General features: G+C 37.8%; 1 protein-coding gene across 2 annotated transcripts in view; it reads right to left on the bottom strand.

Annotated features, from left to right (window-relative positions):
* The window catches only part of Fzd3 (frizzled class receptor 3), a 65382-nt gene that overhangs the window by 24452 nt on the left and 26390 nt on the right, over window positions 1–14540 (bottom strand). For both annotated transcript variants that reach the window (XM_013349270.2, XM_013349269.2), the window contains exon 4: window positions 9952–10969. In XM_013349270.2, the coding sequence (XP_013204724.1) occupies window positions 9952–10969 (1018 nt within the window). The remainder of the gene's footprint in view (window positions 1–9951; window positions 10970–14540) is intronic.

Below are 14540 nucleotides of genomic sequence, written 5' to 3'. Positions count from 1 at the left end.
GTGCATTGCTGGTAGGAGTGCAAGCTGGTACAACCCCTTTGGATGTCAGTGTGGCGATTTCTCAGAAAATTAGGAAACCACCTTTCTCAAGATCCAGTAATACCACTTTTGGATATATATCCAAAGGATGCTCAATCGTGTCACAAGGACATGTGCTTAACATGTTCATAGCAGCTTTGTTCGTCATAGCCAGAACCTGGAAACAACCTAAATGTCCCTCGACCAAAGAATGGATAAGGAAAATGTGGTACATTTACACAATGGAGTACTACACAGCAGAAAAAATAATGACATCTTGAATTTTGCAGGAAAATGGATGGAGCTAGAAAACGTCATTTTGAGTGACGTAACCCAGACCCAGAAAGACAATTATCACATGTACTCATTCATAGGTGGTTTTTAAACACAAAGCAAAGAAAACCAGCTTACAAACCACAATTCCAGAGAACTTAAGACAACAATGAGGACACTAAGAGAGACTTACATAGACCTAATGTACATGGGAAGTAGAAAGTAGAAAAAGACAGTATCTTCTGAGTAAATTGGGAGCATGGGGACCCTGGGGGAGGGTTGAAGGGGAGAGGAGAGAGGCAGGAAGGGGAGCAGAGAAAAATGTAGAGCTCAATAAAAATAAAAAAGAAAGGAAGGAAGGAAGGAAGGAAGGAAGAAAGAAAGAAAGAAAGAAAGAAAGAAAAAGAAAAACTGCTAAGAGGGCTGGAGAGATGGCTCAACAGTTAAGAGCACTGACTGCTATCCCAGAGGACTGAAGTTCATTCAATTCCCAGCATCCACATGGCAGCTCACAACTGTCTGTAACTTCAGTTACAGGGGATCTGACTCCCTCACACCAATGTGCGTGAAATAAAATTAAATAAAAAACCTGCTAAGAATAACCTTTATTGACATGTCTTACAGTGATATATGAGTCATTTTATTTATTTAGTCTAGTGACATAGCAATAATAAATCATACTAAATATTTCAGTTGTGGACATAAAGTTCTGACTAAAGCAGTGAGACTACATTGCTAGTCTGACAATTTACATAATAGGCACCAATCGCTGTTAGGCATTTATTACATAATATCCAAGGTTATACAGAATAATGCTTGATGTTGATCGGGCGCTGGCAAATTACAGCATGTAGGCTGTCACTCTTGTAAGTAAAACTTTCTTGCAACATTTGCCTCCTTTTTATGACCCTTTTTGCAGATGACAGCAGCAGAGCTGAGCACTTGGCCACCAAAGCCCCCATATTTACATGTGACCCTTTACAGAAAGGCTGCTGTGTCATTTTGTAGATCATGACGACACCAAGTGAAAAGGCGGGAAAGTGAGCTACCAATTATGGTAGCACATGCCTCTAATCCACGCACTTGGGAGATGGAGATAGGACAGCAGGAGTTTAAGGCCAGCCTCTGCTACACAGCAAGTATGAGATCTAGCCTTGGCTGTCTGCTTTCATGACCCAAAACACAACGTGTAAAGTTTACAAACCAGGTACACTATAGTGCCCCTTAACTGAACTCATAGCTTAAACTGTTCTGCTCCATGGAGGCCATAATAGCAGCAGCCTGTATCTTAACTCTATAAGAGTTGCTACACTTTTTCAGAGAATTTGACTCTTTTCCTCTTTAACAGAAACTAAAAAAAATTGGGAATAAACTGATTGAACTTAGAGGTTACAAGCAAGATAAGCATTCACTATAAAGATTAGTAGATACCTCCACCAAAATATTACAACTATTTATTTACAAGAATCCTTGGGCTGGGCGGTGGTGGCACACACCTTTCATCCCAGCACTTGGGAGGCAGAGGAAGGTAGATCTTAGTGAATTCGAGGCCAGATGGTATACAAATTGAGTTCTAGGACAGCCAGAACTACACAGAGAAAAACCTGTCAAGAAGAAAAATACCATCTCCCACATAGTCCTGAGTATGGCCCATTCTTTTGACAATGCCTACCAAAGGGAACACTCCTTTCAGAAAACAAAACTAAAATCAACAAATTAGATTTAATGTCATTCTGCTATTTTTATATTTTCTGAATCAAGACTAGATAAACAACAGATGGCTTGTCTTGTGTGTCTGGAAGGGTAAATTATGTTTGTTTTCCTATAAAAGTGATTTTTTTCTAGATTCTGCAAATGGTTCTAATGTGAACTCGACAGACTGAGCTATGGCAACATACTTTCTATGACTGAAGTAAAAGCTCTAGTGTCAGATACCGTGGGACATACGACACTAGGTTAAGGTTAGAGGGATCATGAGAAAAATGAAAAAACACATGCCTTTGAAAATTGATGCTTAGAAGAAAATCTGATGATTACATAGAGAATACAGGAAGAATTATGTACTTATCCTAACAGTGAAATTAGAGATCAGAATTTATCTTGTTTAGTAGTCATAGCAATTTAAAAGGTAACATGCTGAGCAGTGGTTGCACACACCTTTAATCCCAGCACTTGGGAGGCAGAGGCAGGTGAATCTCTGAGTTTGAGACCAACCTAGTCTAAAGCTCCAAAGAAACACTGTCTTGAAAAGCAAACAAAAACAAACAGAAACAAACAAACAAAAAAGTAACATTATTTTCTTACATGAACAAATGGCAAAAACTTGGTATGAAGTCAACCCATTTGATTTGTTCCAGTTTTAAGATAATATGTCCAGTTACATTCAAAATCTATTCTAGGATTATCAACAACTTTTGAGGAATATAACTTTTATAAAGTGCTTCAAATCTCTTAAGACACAATAAATAGATAAATAAATAAATAAAAGGAATTGCTATTTAAGGAAAAAAGAGGGAGGCTGGAGAGATGGCTTAGTGGTTAAGAGCACTGGCTGCTCTTCCAAAGGACCCAGGTCCCAGTACCCACATGGCAGACCATAACTGTCTGTAACTCCAGTTCTAGGGAATTCTACTGGTGTGGAATGTTTCTCTGTATGCTGTGAATGTGTTTTATTACCATTGGTTAATAAAGAGACCAATTTCCGCCAATAGCCAGGCAGAATAGAGCCAGGTGGGAAATCCAAGCAAAGATAAAGGGTAAAAGAAGGCAGTGTCTGGGAGGTGCCAGCAGTCTCCAGGGAAGCAAAATGTGAGGTGAGGTAACAAGCCACGAGCCTCTTGGTGGTAAAATACAGAATAATAGAAATGGGTTAATTTACGTTGTAAGAGCTAGTTAATAATAAGCCTGAGCTTATTGTTAACTAATAAGCTAATAGGACAGTTTGTAACTAATATTACGTCTTATAGAGTGGTTATTCGGAAACTGGCAGGTGGCAGAGAAACCTCTAGTTACACCTACATATATCTTCACACATATATACATGCAGGCAAAACACCAATACACACTTAAAACATAAAACAAACCAACCCCTCTAGTACCTAGGAAATTACTAATATAACACCTGTTCTAGAACTAAATGTCATTGCTTTTAAAGTTTTTTTTTTTTAATTATGTGAATTTCCCACACAGGATAGAGGAGTCAGATCTCCCTGAAGGGCAACAGATAGTTTGGGTTCTGGAACTGAACTCAGATCCTCCACAAGAACAGTATACACTCTTAACCACTAAGTCATCTCTCTAGCCTTTTCACTTTTTCAATTGTGAAATAAGCACTGCTCTGAGTAAATTTAGGGCTAAGTATCATAGCCTAACCCTGAATTCTGTATAGCCAAGAATGACCTTGAACTTCTGACCATCCCAATTCTACTTCCAGGGTGCTGGGATCACACACATGTACCAGCAGCAGGTTTACATGCTGTTGGGGATGAAACCCAAGGTTTCATTCTTCCTAGATAAATTCTACCAACTGATACATATCCTTGACTGGCTCCTAAATAATACTTTTTTTATTAATTTATTTATTTATTATAGATTTTTGCCTCCTCCCCCTAAATAATACTTTTTACAGTGTGACTGAATACATATTTAAAAAAATAAATGAACATTCTTACAAAAAAAACTGTCAGCATAAGTGTAGGCAGTGAACTTCCATTTTCAGGAAGAACATTCATTTCAAAGATTTTTAAATTAACATATTTAGCTCATCTTGTCCAAATCATATGCTTATATGTGATTTGCATTAAATCCAATTGATATTTTAAACAATGTGATAAATTACTTCACAAACTAGATTCTTTAGATATTAGAGGCCAACTATCTTCTTCCTTAGCTGCTTTGTAGTGTTTGTTATTTAAAGTCTCACTATGCAACCCAGGCTATCTTTAAACACTAGTGGTGCTTGAATTATGGGTGTGAACTGCCCTTCCTGGCTTACACTCTTAGTGTGTTTAATCAAACACATTCAATGCTAATTAGTCTTTCTAAATTACCTGAGGCCGTTACCCATTATTGCTTAAAACCACTTAAAAACTTACCATTAGGAATTATCAAAAGAGCTTCTTGCATGTTTCTTTAGGTTCAATATTATTTCAAAATGAGAATATAGTATCAATGGTGCTCAAGATACCAATGAAATTCTGAACAAAAACTAATATCCTAACATTTGTATATTAAAAACCATAAAGTAGGAGAGATGCTACACGATCATACTTATTAAGGTACTAGAGTAGCCATACAAAGGAAGAAGAATGGTGGGGGCCAGAGATTGTGGGGAGTAAGTGAAGGGTCACTGTTAAACATTTAACCTCAGTTTGAGAAAATAAAAACATTTCTGGAAAAAAACACTAGGAAGGGTTGCTAATTGTGAATGTACTTGGAATGAGACACTTACAGATGCTTAAATAGGACTGGAAGTCTAGATCAATTGGTAGAGCTTCTCTTTCCCCTTCAACCCTCTAGCAAGTACAAAGCCCTGAGTCCCATCCCTAGTACTTTACAAACTGGGTCATTCTTGGCTACATAGTGAGTTCAAGGCAAACTTGGCCTACATAAAACACTGCCTTAAAAATAAATAAAAAAGTAAAAGGGTGACTATTGTGATATGTATTTTTATATGCACAGGTGGCCAGCCTTGTAGTCACAAAATGTAGTTTGTACATGTTACTTTTGTTGTTGCTAATGTGATTGTGTATCTTAGCTAGGGTTTCAATTGCTATAAAGAGACACCATGACCATGAAAACCCTTATAAAGGAAAATATTTAACTGGGTGGCTTACAGTTCAGAGGTTCAGTCCATTATCATCATGGTGGGACATGGCAGAGGTGCTGGAGAGGTAGCTGGGAGTTCTTTATCTTGTGCTGGCAACACAAAGTGAACTGAGACACTAGGCAGTATCTTGAGCATAGGAGACTTCAAAGTCTGCCCCCACAGTGACACACTTCCTCCAACAAGGCCATACCTACTCCAACAAAACCTCACCTCCTAATAGTGCTACTCCCTGTGAGCTTATGCGGGCCAATTCCATTCAAACTACGTCACTGTGCAAGCCACATAACTTCATGTGCTTTAGAATTAAGCCACACTACATACTTTATGAGGTGACTATGTGTATCAAATGGTATCATAGGCTTTTACCTACTATCAAGTCACTATAACTAGTGAATTCCTTACGGTACTTTATTCTTTTGACTACACCAGGTTCAATTCAACATCCAATTTACTCAAGTGAGATTTAAAACCACTAAATCACAAAGGAATTCATTAGATCGCATTATTATTTAAAAAGAAAGGTTAACATTAATTACGGGAAAAATTAAATAACAGAGAAAAAATTTAAATGTATGCATGCAAGTGTTCTTAACCATGAGATATGAATGTGGAAAATGTCCTCATTGAGTTTCAGAAAACCCAGAGTAGTCTTGGGTTTCTGGTCTCTGTAGATGAGGATAGTGGAGAATCTGAAAGCCATTTGGCTAAGGAAGGGTTGAGGCTGGGACCTGGTGTCAAAACCTTAGATAGGAAATAGCAATCTTAAAAACACAAGTTGGCAAAGTGTTCAGTGCTCCACCAGCCTTACCCAACACTGGAAGAAAGGCTTGTCAAGAGCTACAGAAAAGTCAGTGAAGACTAATAGACCCCTCAAACAAAAACTAACTTTCTCTGCCTTGGTCTAGTTGATAGGGTAGAACTTAGGTAGGCGGAGAAGACAAAACTGAATTCTGGGAGAAAGAAAGCAGAGTGAGAGAACAGCCATGGAGATGCCAGGTCAGACATGCTGAATCTTTCCCGGTAAGCCATGACCTCGTGGTGATGCACAGATTAATAGAAATGGGTTAAATCAAGATATGAGAGTTAGCCAATAAGCGGCTACAGCTAATGGGCCAGGCAGTAATTTAATTAATACAGTTTCTGTGTGGTTATTTCAGGTGTAAGCTAGCCGGGTGGCCGGGACAAACAAAGGGCTTCTCTCCATTCAATAGCACACTTTTAATCCTAGCACCTGGGAGGCAGAGGCAGGTGGATCTCTGTGAGTTCAAGGCCAGCCTGGTCTACATAGTAAGTTCCAGGACAACCAGTAATACACAGAGAATCTCTGTCAAAAAAAAAAAGGGAGGGAGGGAGGGAGGGAGGGAGGGAGGGAAGGAAGGAAGGAAGGAAGGAAGGAAGGAAGGAAGGAAGGAAGGAAGGAAGGAAGGAAGGAAGGAAACGGGCAGATTCAACCTGAACAAAAATATTTTTTAAAAAACTCTAAAAACCTAACCAAACCCAAAAACCACAAACAGATACTCCAAATCATAAAAGATAAGCCAGAGAAGATATTTGTGGATGCAAATAACTGGAAATCAGCAACAGACAGCCCCCTATCAGAGCAGTGACAAAGTCACAGGGGAGAAGCCACAAGGTCAATAAGGAGCATCACCTTATTACTAATAAGGGAACGTAAACACTAAGGAATTGGGGTAGTACTATAAAAGCTGGCCAAAAAAACAAAACAAAACAAAAACAACAACAACAACAACAACAAAAAACCCTTTGTGTCTAATACACATAAAGGGGAGAAATGTTTGAATATAAATTAAAATAACCACTTGAGTTGAAGATTCTTTTTCCTACAATGCAACAATCACAGATTTGGGTAAAAACAAACAACAACAACAAAAACCCTATAGAGACCAGGAAGGGAAATTACAAAGAATGTGGGTATATGGATGAAGAAGAGAGGTCATTTTAAATAAATGTAACAGCAGTGTTGGGGACATGAATATGATATTTACACAGTCAGTGCTCATAGCAGATGACAAGAATTTCAGTTCTTCATTTGCTTTGTGGTATATTCAGTACAAACAATGCTTTTTATCTTTGTAAGAAATATTAGTTACTATCTTTAAAACCCATAATTTATAGGCTAGAGGAAAAACAGTAATTGACTGTCTATTGAATTTCTCATCAGACTTGCTTACTAAAAACTCCTAATATAATTTTCAGACCGAAAAGTAAATAAAAGACGTGGTTGACTCTTATCAATTGCTTCCCTATATTACCTAGTACTCAATTATATGTTGTTTTATGGCTGGTGAATGGACAATGGTTGATTTTAAAACATTAAACCACAAGAAAACAGGAAACTGTCAAATGTCACTGTGTACTCTTGAGCACTGTATGCTAATCTTATCCTCACCCTAGCACTGCTGTTATTATTTCTCTAAGACACCCTTTCTTCTTTATTTCTGTGCTTACTTACATTTACTTATAGAATATGCTTTCAAAAAAATTTTTTTTAAAAAAGTTCTTTCTCTTAAACAGTTCATTGTCTAATAGGAAGAAAAGATACATGAACAAAGGAAATGCTTTAACAGTGCTTAAGAGACCTGACAGATAACATTTAGATGCAGAGAAGGCCTTTGACAAAATCCAACATGCTTTCATGATAAAAGTCCTGGGATAGGACTAGGGATACAACGGGAATACCTAAACTTAAAAGGCAATTTACAACAAGTCCGTAGCCAACATCAACTTAAAAGAGAGAAACTCAAAGCAATTCTATTAAAAACAGTAACAACACAAATCACTGAACATGGAGTGGTTGAGTTGATGCCTACATGGAGTCTATGTTCTAGTCTCTTTAGTGTGGTAAGAAAAAATGAAGAGAGAAACATGGACATCAACCCAGTCACAAAATCTACAATCTATACTGACTGCAAAATATGCTAAAACAAAACATGTGGAAGTAGCCAGCCAATGTCTGATTCGACTTAAGGCCCACGCCACAAGAAGGATTACATACCCAACACAGCGTGAATAACCAAGAAGCAGACACTAGATAGCCCAGAGACCTAGGGTGAAACCAAACACTACTGATCTAAAAGAATCAATAAAACGATTCGTAATGATATTCTGTTATACTCATAGATCAGTGCCTTATTAAGTCATCATCAGAGAGATATCTACCGGCAGTAGATGGGAACAGATGCAGAGACACAGCCAGACATTATGTAGAAAGAGAGGAAGTCTAAATTGGCAGTCTCCATCAAATTTCCTGTCTCCCAGAGCTCAGGGAATCACAAGGAAGAGGTAGAAAGATTGTAAGAGACAGAGAGAATGGAGGACACCAGAACAAGGCCCTCTGGAGCAAGTAAGCAAAGTGCTTATGAGCACACAGAGACTGAAGCAGCAAGCACAGGGTCTACATGGGTCTGCACCAGGTCCTCTGCATACATATTATAGCTACTAACTATTAGTATTTTATGGGACTTCTCAGTGTAAGAACGAGTGGGTCTCTGATTCTTGGTGCCTGCTCCTGGGATTCTTTTCTTCCTGTTAGATTTCCATGTCCATCTTCAATTTGATAGTTTTTGCTTTATCTTATTATATTCTGTCATGTTTGAGTGTTATCTCTTAAAAGCCTGTTCTTTTCTAATGAGAGGCAGAAAGAGAGCAGATCCAAAGAGAAGGGAGGAACTGAGAAGAGTAGAGGGAGGAGAAACCTTAACCAGGATATATGGTATGGAAATAGAATCTATTTTCAGTAAAAGAAAAGCTCTTGCTCTCAAAGAGTTCACTGGCTAGTAGGAAGGAAAGCTACATGAACCCAAGCCCTCTGGTCTGAAATGTGAGAGCTTCAATAGTTTAGAGGTCTGAGACCACAGGTCGGGGAGCAGTGAGGTGACGGGTGCACGGGGAAGACAGATGCAACGTCAGAACACTTCAGAAAATGCCTTTTGAGGGGCTGAGCGAGAACACTCACTGCTCTCCTACATGACTGCTCACAACCATCCATACACCCCGTTCCAGAGAACCCGACACCGTTTTCTGAACTCCACTGGCACCAGGCAAACAAGTGGTGTACATAAATATACTCTGGCAAATACACATAAAATTAAATAAATAAACCTTAAAAAATTAGAAAAGAAAAAGAAGACTTTTAAAAGGAAGAAGATTGGGCACCATCTAGAGGATGGGGTCCTCTGAGCTGTTCTCAGTTACTCGCCAAGACTAAATACCAGCTGGTCACACACCAAACATGGGCAAGTCATTAAGTATTTCAAATATTCAAACAAAACAAACATATGAAAATTTAATTCATGGACAGAATCCAAATAAATCATCTTTAAACTTCTTTCTAGATCAAAAATTCTGATTCTATGACTCTTCAAATTCAAAAGTACATTACAAAATATTCTGAATACAAACAAGAAAAAATAATCCCAAGGGAGTTTATTAACTGAATTCTGCTTTTTCTGCAAAACTGTTCAAATTCTTACTAATCTGATGACCAGTGAAATTTCCACAGAAAATAGGACCCTTCCGTCAGAGCTGAAACAGTTTTCTCCCCTATAAACCTTGACTTTCAAAGAACCAATAAACATTCTATGGAAATAAGTTGTTTTAAGATCATAGTATAGAAATGTAAATCATCTTCTAAAATGAATGTCTATGCAAATATATGTTATAGATTTATTATAATATACTTACTGCCTTCACTTTAAAACTTTAATGTACATGCTTAAGAGAATTGGAAAGAAAACAACAGATCTGCTTATTTTTAGCAATCCTCTTTTCACTATCACACATTCTGAGAATTATAACAAGGGTTCCCTTACCTGGTACGGACACGGAATATGATATTCTCTGCAGCGTTCCTGTATCCACGTTGTTTCCCAGATGCCACGGTAAGCTTGCTCGTAAAAGTAACATCCAATTACAACCAAGAGTGGTACAAGGTAAAGAATGCTGAAAACACCAATCCGGATCATGAATTTCACTAATTTATCTTGGTTTTCCTTTTCTAATGGGATCTCAATCCGAACTCTGTTTAGGGATATAATGCCGGCTAAGAGGAGAGAAACCCCAACTACCACATACAGGCAGAGGGGAGCGAGAACAAAATATCTTAACGCATCAACATCGTAGAGGCCGACAAAACACACGCCACTAATATTGTCACCTTCAATTTTATTCATCGCTAAGAGGATGATAGTTAGAGTTCCAGGGATGCCCCAGGCACTGGCATGAAATAGCAATGCTTTCTTCTCAATAGCTTCACTACCCCACTTTGGCACAGCTGCTAAAAACCATGTGATGGTAAGAATTACCCACCATACACTGCCAGCCATAGTGAAAAAATAGAGTACCATAAAAAGCATGGTACAGGCTTTATTGTGAGATCCTTGTGTCACTGTGGAAGCCTTATACTGTGCAGGGCTAGATGCGTTGCAGGCTACTCGGTCCTCAAGCAAAAAGCCAATAAAGAAAATTAACGACACCATCATGTAGCAGACCGCATAAAATATGATAGGTCTTTCAGGGTAACGGAATCTCGTGACATCAATCAAAAAGGTTAAAAAAGTAAACAAGGTGGCAGAGAGGCAAATGATTGAAATCAGTCCTATGAAATAGCGAGCAAATGACAGCTCTTCTCTCCTGAAGTACATATTGGGACATGGTGGTGAACAGTCTCGCACGTGCAAAAAGGAATAGCCAAGATCAGGATCAATTTTCAACTCTCGGGGACACCAAAAACCATAATCCCTCTGTACTGCAACTGGGGCACCTTCAGTTGGATCTCCAACTAAATTCAAATCCACAAGTCGGGGATATGGCTCATCACAATCCGGAAACCTAAAAAATAAAAGATGATAACCATTTACTTTCATGTAAGTCTGCCAGATGTTACTTAACAATTTCAAATTCTAAATTTAGTACCTGTGACCTCAACTATTCCTATCACTTGTGGTAAATAAAAATAAAGAAAATGAGGGGCTCGAGAGATGGCTCAGTAGTTTATAGAGCACCGGCTGCACTTCCAGAGGACCCGGGTTCAATTTCCAGCACCCACATGGCAACTCACAACTGTCTGTAACTCTAGTTCTAGAGTTCTGACACCATCAAACAGACATACACACAGGCAAAACACAAATGAACATAAAATAAAAATAAATTATATATTTAAAAACATATTCAACAACAACAAAGAAAATGGCATATTGTGGGGAGGCTTCAAACAGATTTTAAGTGACAGTCTTAAATTTGTTTTACCATTAAAACAGTCAAATCAGCCATCAATGATAAACAACATATATACGGAATATTTATTTAGTACAGTCTTTATGGTTTCCAAATGTGAAATGTGTGTGTGTCTGTCTGTAACTATTTGTATCAAAAGAACAGCAGATAAAAGTTTGAACTTAAGATTTAAAAATCTTCCTTAAATGCATGGTCCAAGGTGTTGTGAGCTAGATTAGTAAAAAACAACCTCACAGATGACTTTTAAATCTTGTGTGCACTCTCTAAATATCTTCGGGGGAGGAAATGCTGGGATTAGAACCCAGGGCTTTTATGAATGCTGAGCAAGCACTCTGGATGCCCCTAGCCCAGTCTCTGCTTATGTTATGGGTAACTAAAAGAGCATTTCAGGGCTTTAATGTCACCGAGCTTTCCCACTATCCTGACAACTTCTCTTCAGCCCACTGTATTCTGTAATTCATTTACTTCCAAACACAAATGTGCAGAAAATTAAGAACATTTTAAAAGGAAAATTCTATGTATGGGTCACCACAAATCATATTTCAGAAAGCTATCAATGTCCCTCTTAGGACTCCTTTCATTATATCTTGTGTATTATATTTTCATTTAACTCTATTAAAAAATTTTCCTTCTTGTTGGGCAGTGATGCACACCTTTAATCCCAACATTCCGGAGGCAGAGACAGGTAGGTCTTTGTGAGATCCAGGACAGCCAGGGTTACACAGAGAGATCCTGCCTCAAAAAAAAAAAAAAAAAACAAAAACAAAAAACAACAACAACAACAAAAAAAAAACCCAAAAAACAAACAAAAAAATTCTTCTTAGTTTCTTCAATGACCCAGTTATCATTTTAGAGTGTGTTATTGTTTAATATGCATGGGTCTGTGTATTTCATAGTTTCTCTAGGTGCTGATTTCTAGCTTTAATCATTGTAATCAGATAAAATACAAGCTATTATTTCAATTTTCCTATTTTGCTGAGATTTGCTTTGTGACACTCCAGAGAAAGTACCAAAGAAAGCAAGAACGAACTCTGTGAAGAACCGTAACACAAGGGACACATGAGAAGAGGATCCAACAAAGAAACAAGACTGACTGGTTTGACAGAGTAGAGCACCACAGCCCAGAAATGATGTTCTAAACACACAAGGACAGGAGGGCAAGCTGATGATTAGGGAAATAAATAAATATAGGTTTAAGTAAATGCCAGAACCAGAATCTTAACTCTTAAATTTGTCTCAAATATCTCAATTTCAACATGTCTACAATTTCTTTTATTTTCTCCTCTGAAAGTTATCTTTGTTCAGCTTTCATGAACTCAGACCCTATATCCAATTATTTTGAACTCAGCTGCTGTCTCTAACTACCTTCAGCTTCATCCCATTATCACTACTTCACCTGGCTCTGCTTTTAACTTATTTTTTAAATGCAGTAGCCATGTTCCAACTGATCTTCCTGCATGCATTTTTGCTCAGCTTGAATTACTTTCTGCTACCTCTTAGATTTCTTAGATTACTCAGGCTGAGTTACACGAATATATTTATTTAACAGGCATAAATTCAATAAATATTGAGTGTCTTCAGTGTGTCAGACTCCTCTAGACAAGCAGCAAATAGAACAAAGTCCCTGTTCTTATGGGTCTAAACTTCTATCAGCAAAGGTGCTGAGGGTAACAAGAGAAAATTTCTTTACCAGGACAAGCAGCTACAAATAACAAAAAGAATAAGTATGGTTTGACAATTAAATACACAGCATAATTAGTTTATAAGAAATGGGTTACAGCAGTCCATTTGGAGATCTGATTAAGTACAAAGAAAAAAATAAAGTGAAATTATCAACAAAAGTATTATTACAAGTGAGAGGTAACAAAGTTTATACTAAATGATAAAAAACATAAAGAGGCTGAGGAAGAAACCAAGGATGTCCATGAAATTGAGGAGTGAGTCCTATGGTCTGAATGCCCCCAAATCTCATGTGTTGGGACTTAGTCCTCACTGTGGTAGTATCAGTTACGAAGGCAAGGCCCTCATGGATTTGACTTCAGGGAGAGTTTGCCCTTTCGCTTCCTAGTCCTTCTGTCATTCGAGGACATGGTATATTCCTCTACCAGATACTGCCAGATTACACTCAAAAGTACTTTGAAGAAGAACTGAATAGTCTAATGAAAACCATGGAGTAACCTACATGATTATCAATAGGAAGACAGCTAAGTACTTTTCAGATATTAACACAATTAACCATCAGGTATTACTTTTAATCAGTAATTTAAAAAAATGAACCAAACACACATATGCACACATGTGTATGCGTAATATATAAAACCAAACATGTGCATAATTAATAATTAATTTACCATGATATTTACCTCACCTTGGGGAGAAAAAAAAGGAATGTGAGCAAGACAAGGACCAACAAAATACACAGCTGTACTATAGAGCCCCCAACCCCACCCTACCTTACTCTAGACTGGGTCTCAATATGTAGCCTAGGCTGGCCTCAAACTCACAATCCTCCTACTTCAGCTTCCCAAATGCTGGGATTATAAGCATATGCCACCAAGCTCAGCTTGTATCTACAGTGTTTTATTTCTTAAAAGAAGATCTGATACAAGATTAACTCAAAAAAAAATCCGTAGCCCTTCTGTACAGAGATGATAAAAGGGCTGAGGAAGAAACCAGAGAATAACACCCTTCACAATAGCCACAAATAGCATAAAATATCTCAGAGTAACTCTAACCAAACAAGTGGAAGACTTGCGTGACAAGAACTTTAAATCTTTGAAGAAAGAAATTGAAGAAGACACCAGAAAGTGGAAAGATCTCCCATGCTCTTGGGTAGGCAGAATTAACATAGTAAAAATGGCAATCTTACCAAAAGCAATCTACATATTCAATGCAATGCCCATCAAAATTCCAGAAAAACTCTTCAAAGACGTCAAAAGAACAGTACTCAACTTCATATGGAAAAGCAAAAAACCCAGGATAATAAAAGAACTTCTGGAGGCATCATAGTCCTTGACTTCAAACTCTACTACAGAGCTACAGTACTGAAAACAGCCTGGTACTGGCATAAGAACAGACAGGAGGACCAATGAAACTGAATAGAAGACATGAATATCAATTCACACATCTTCGAACACTTGATCATTGATAAAGAAGCAAAAAAAAA

The sequence above is a fragment of the Microtus ochrogaster genome, chromosome 17 (genome assembly GCF_000317375.1).
Source record: "Microtus ochrogaster isolate Prairie Vole_2 chromosome 17, MicOch1.0, whole genome shotgun sequence".
Taxonomy (NCBI): Eukaryota; Metazoa; Chordata; class Mammalia; order Rodentia; family Cricetidae; genus Microtus; species Microtus ochrogaster.
The sequence above is the reverse complement of the archived record's forward strand: the minus strand, read 5'-3'. Positions and strand labels throughout refer to the sequence as shown.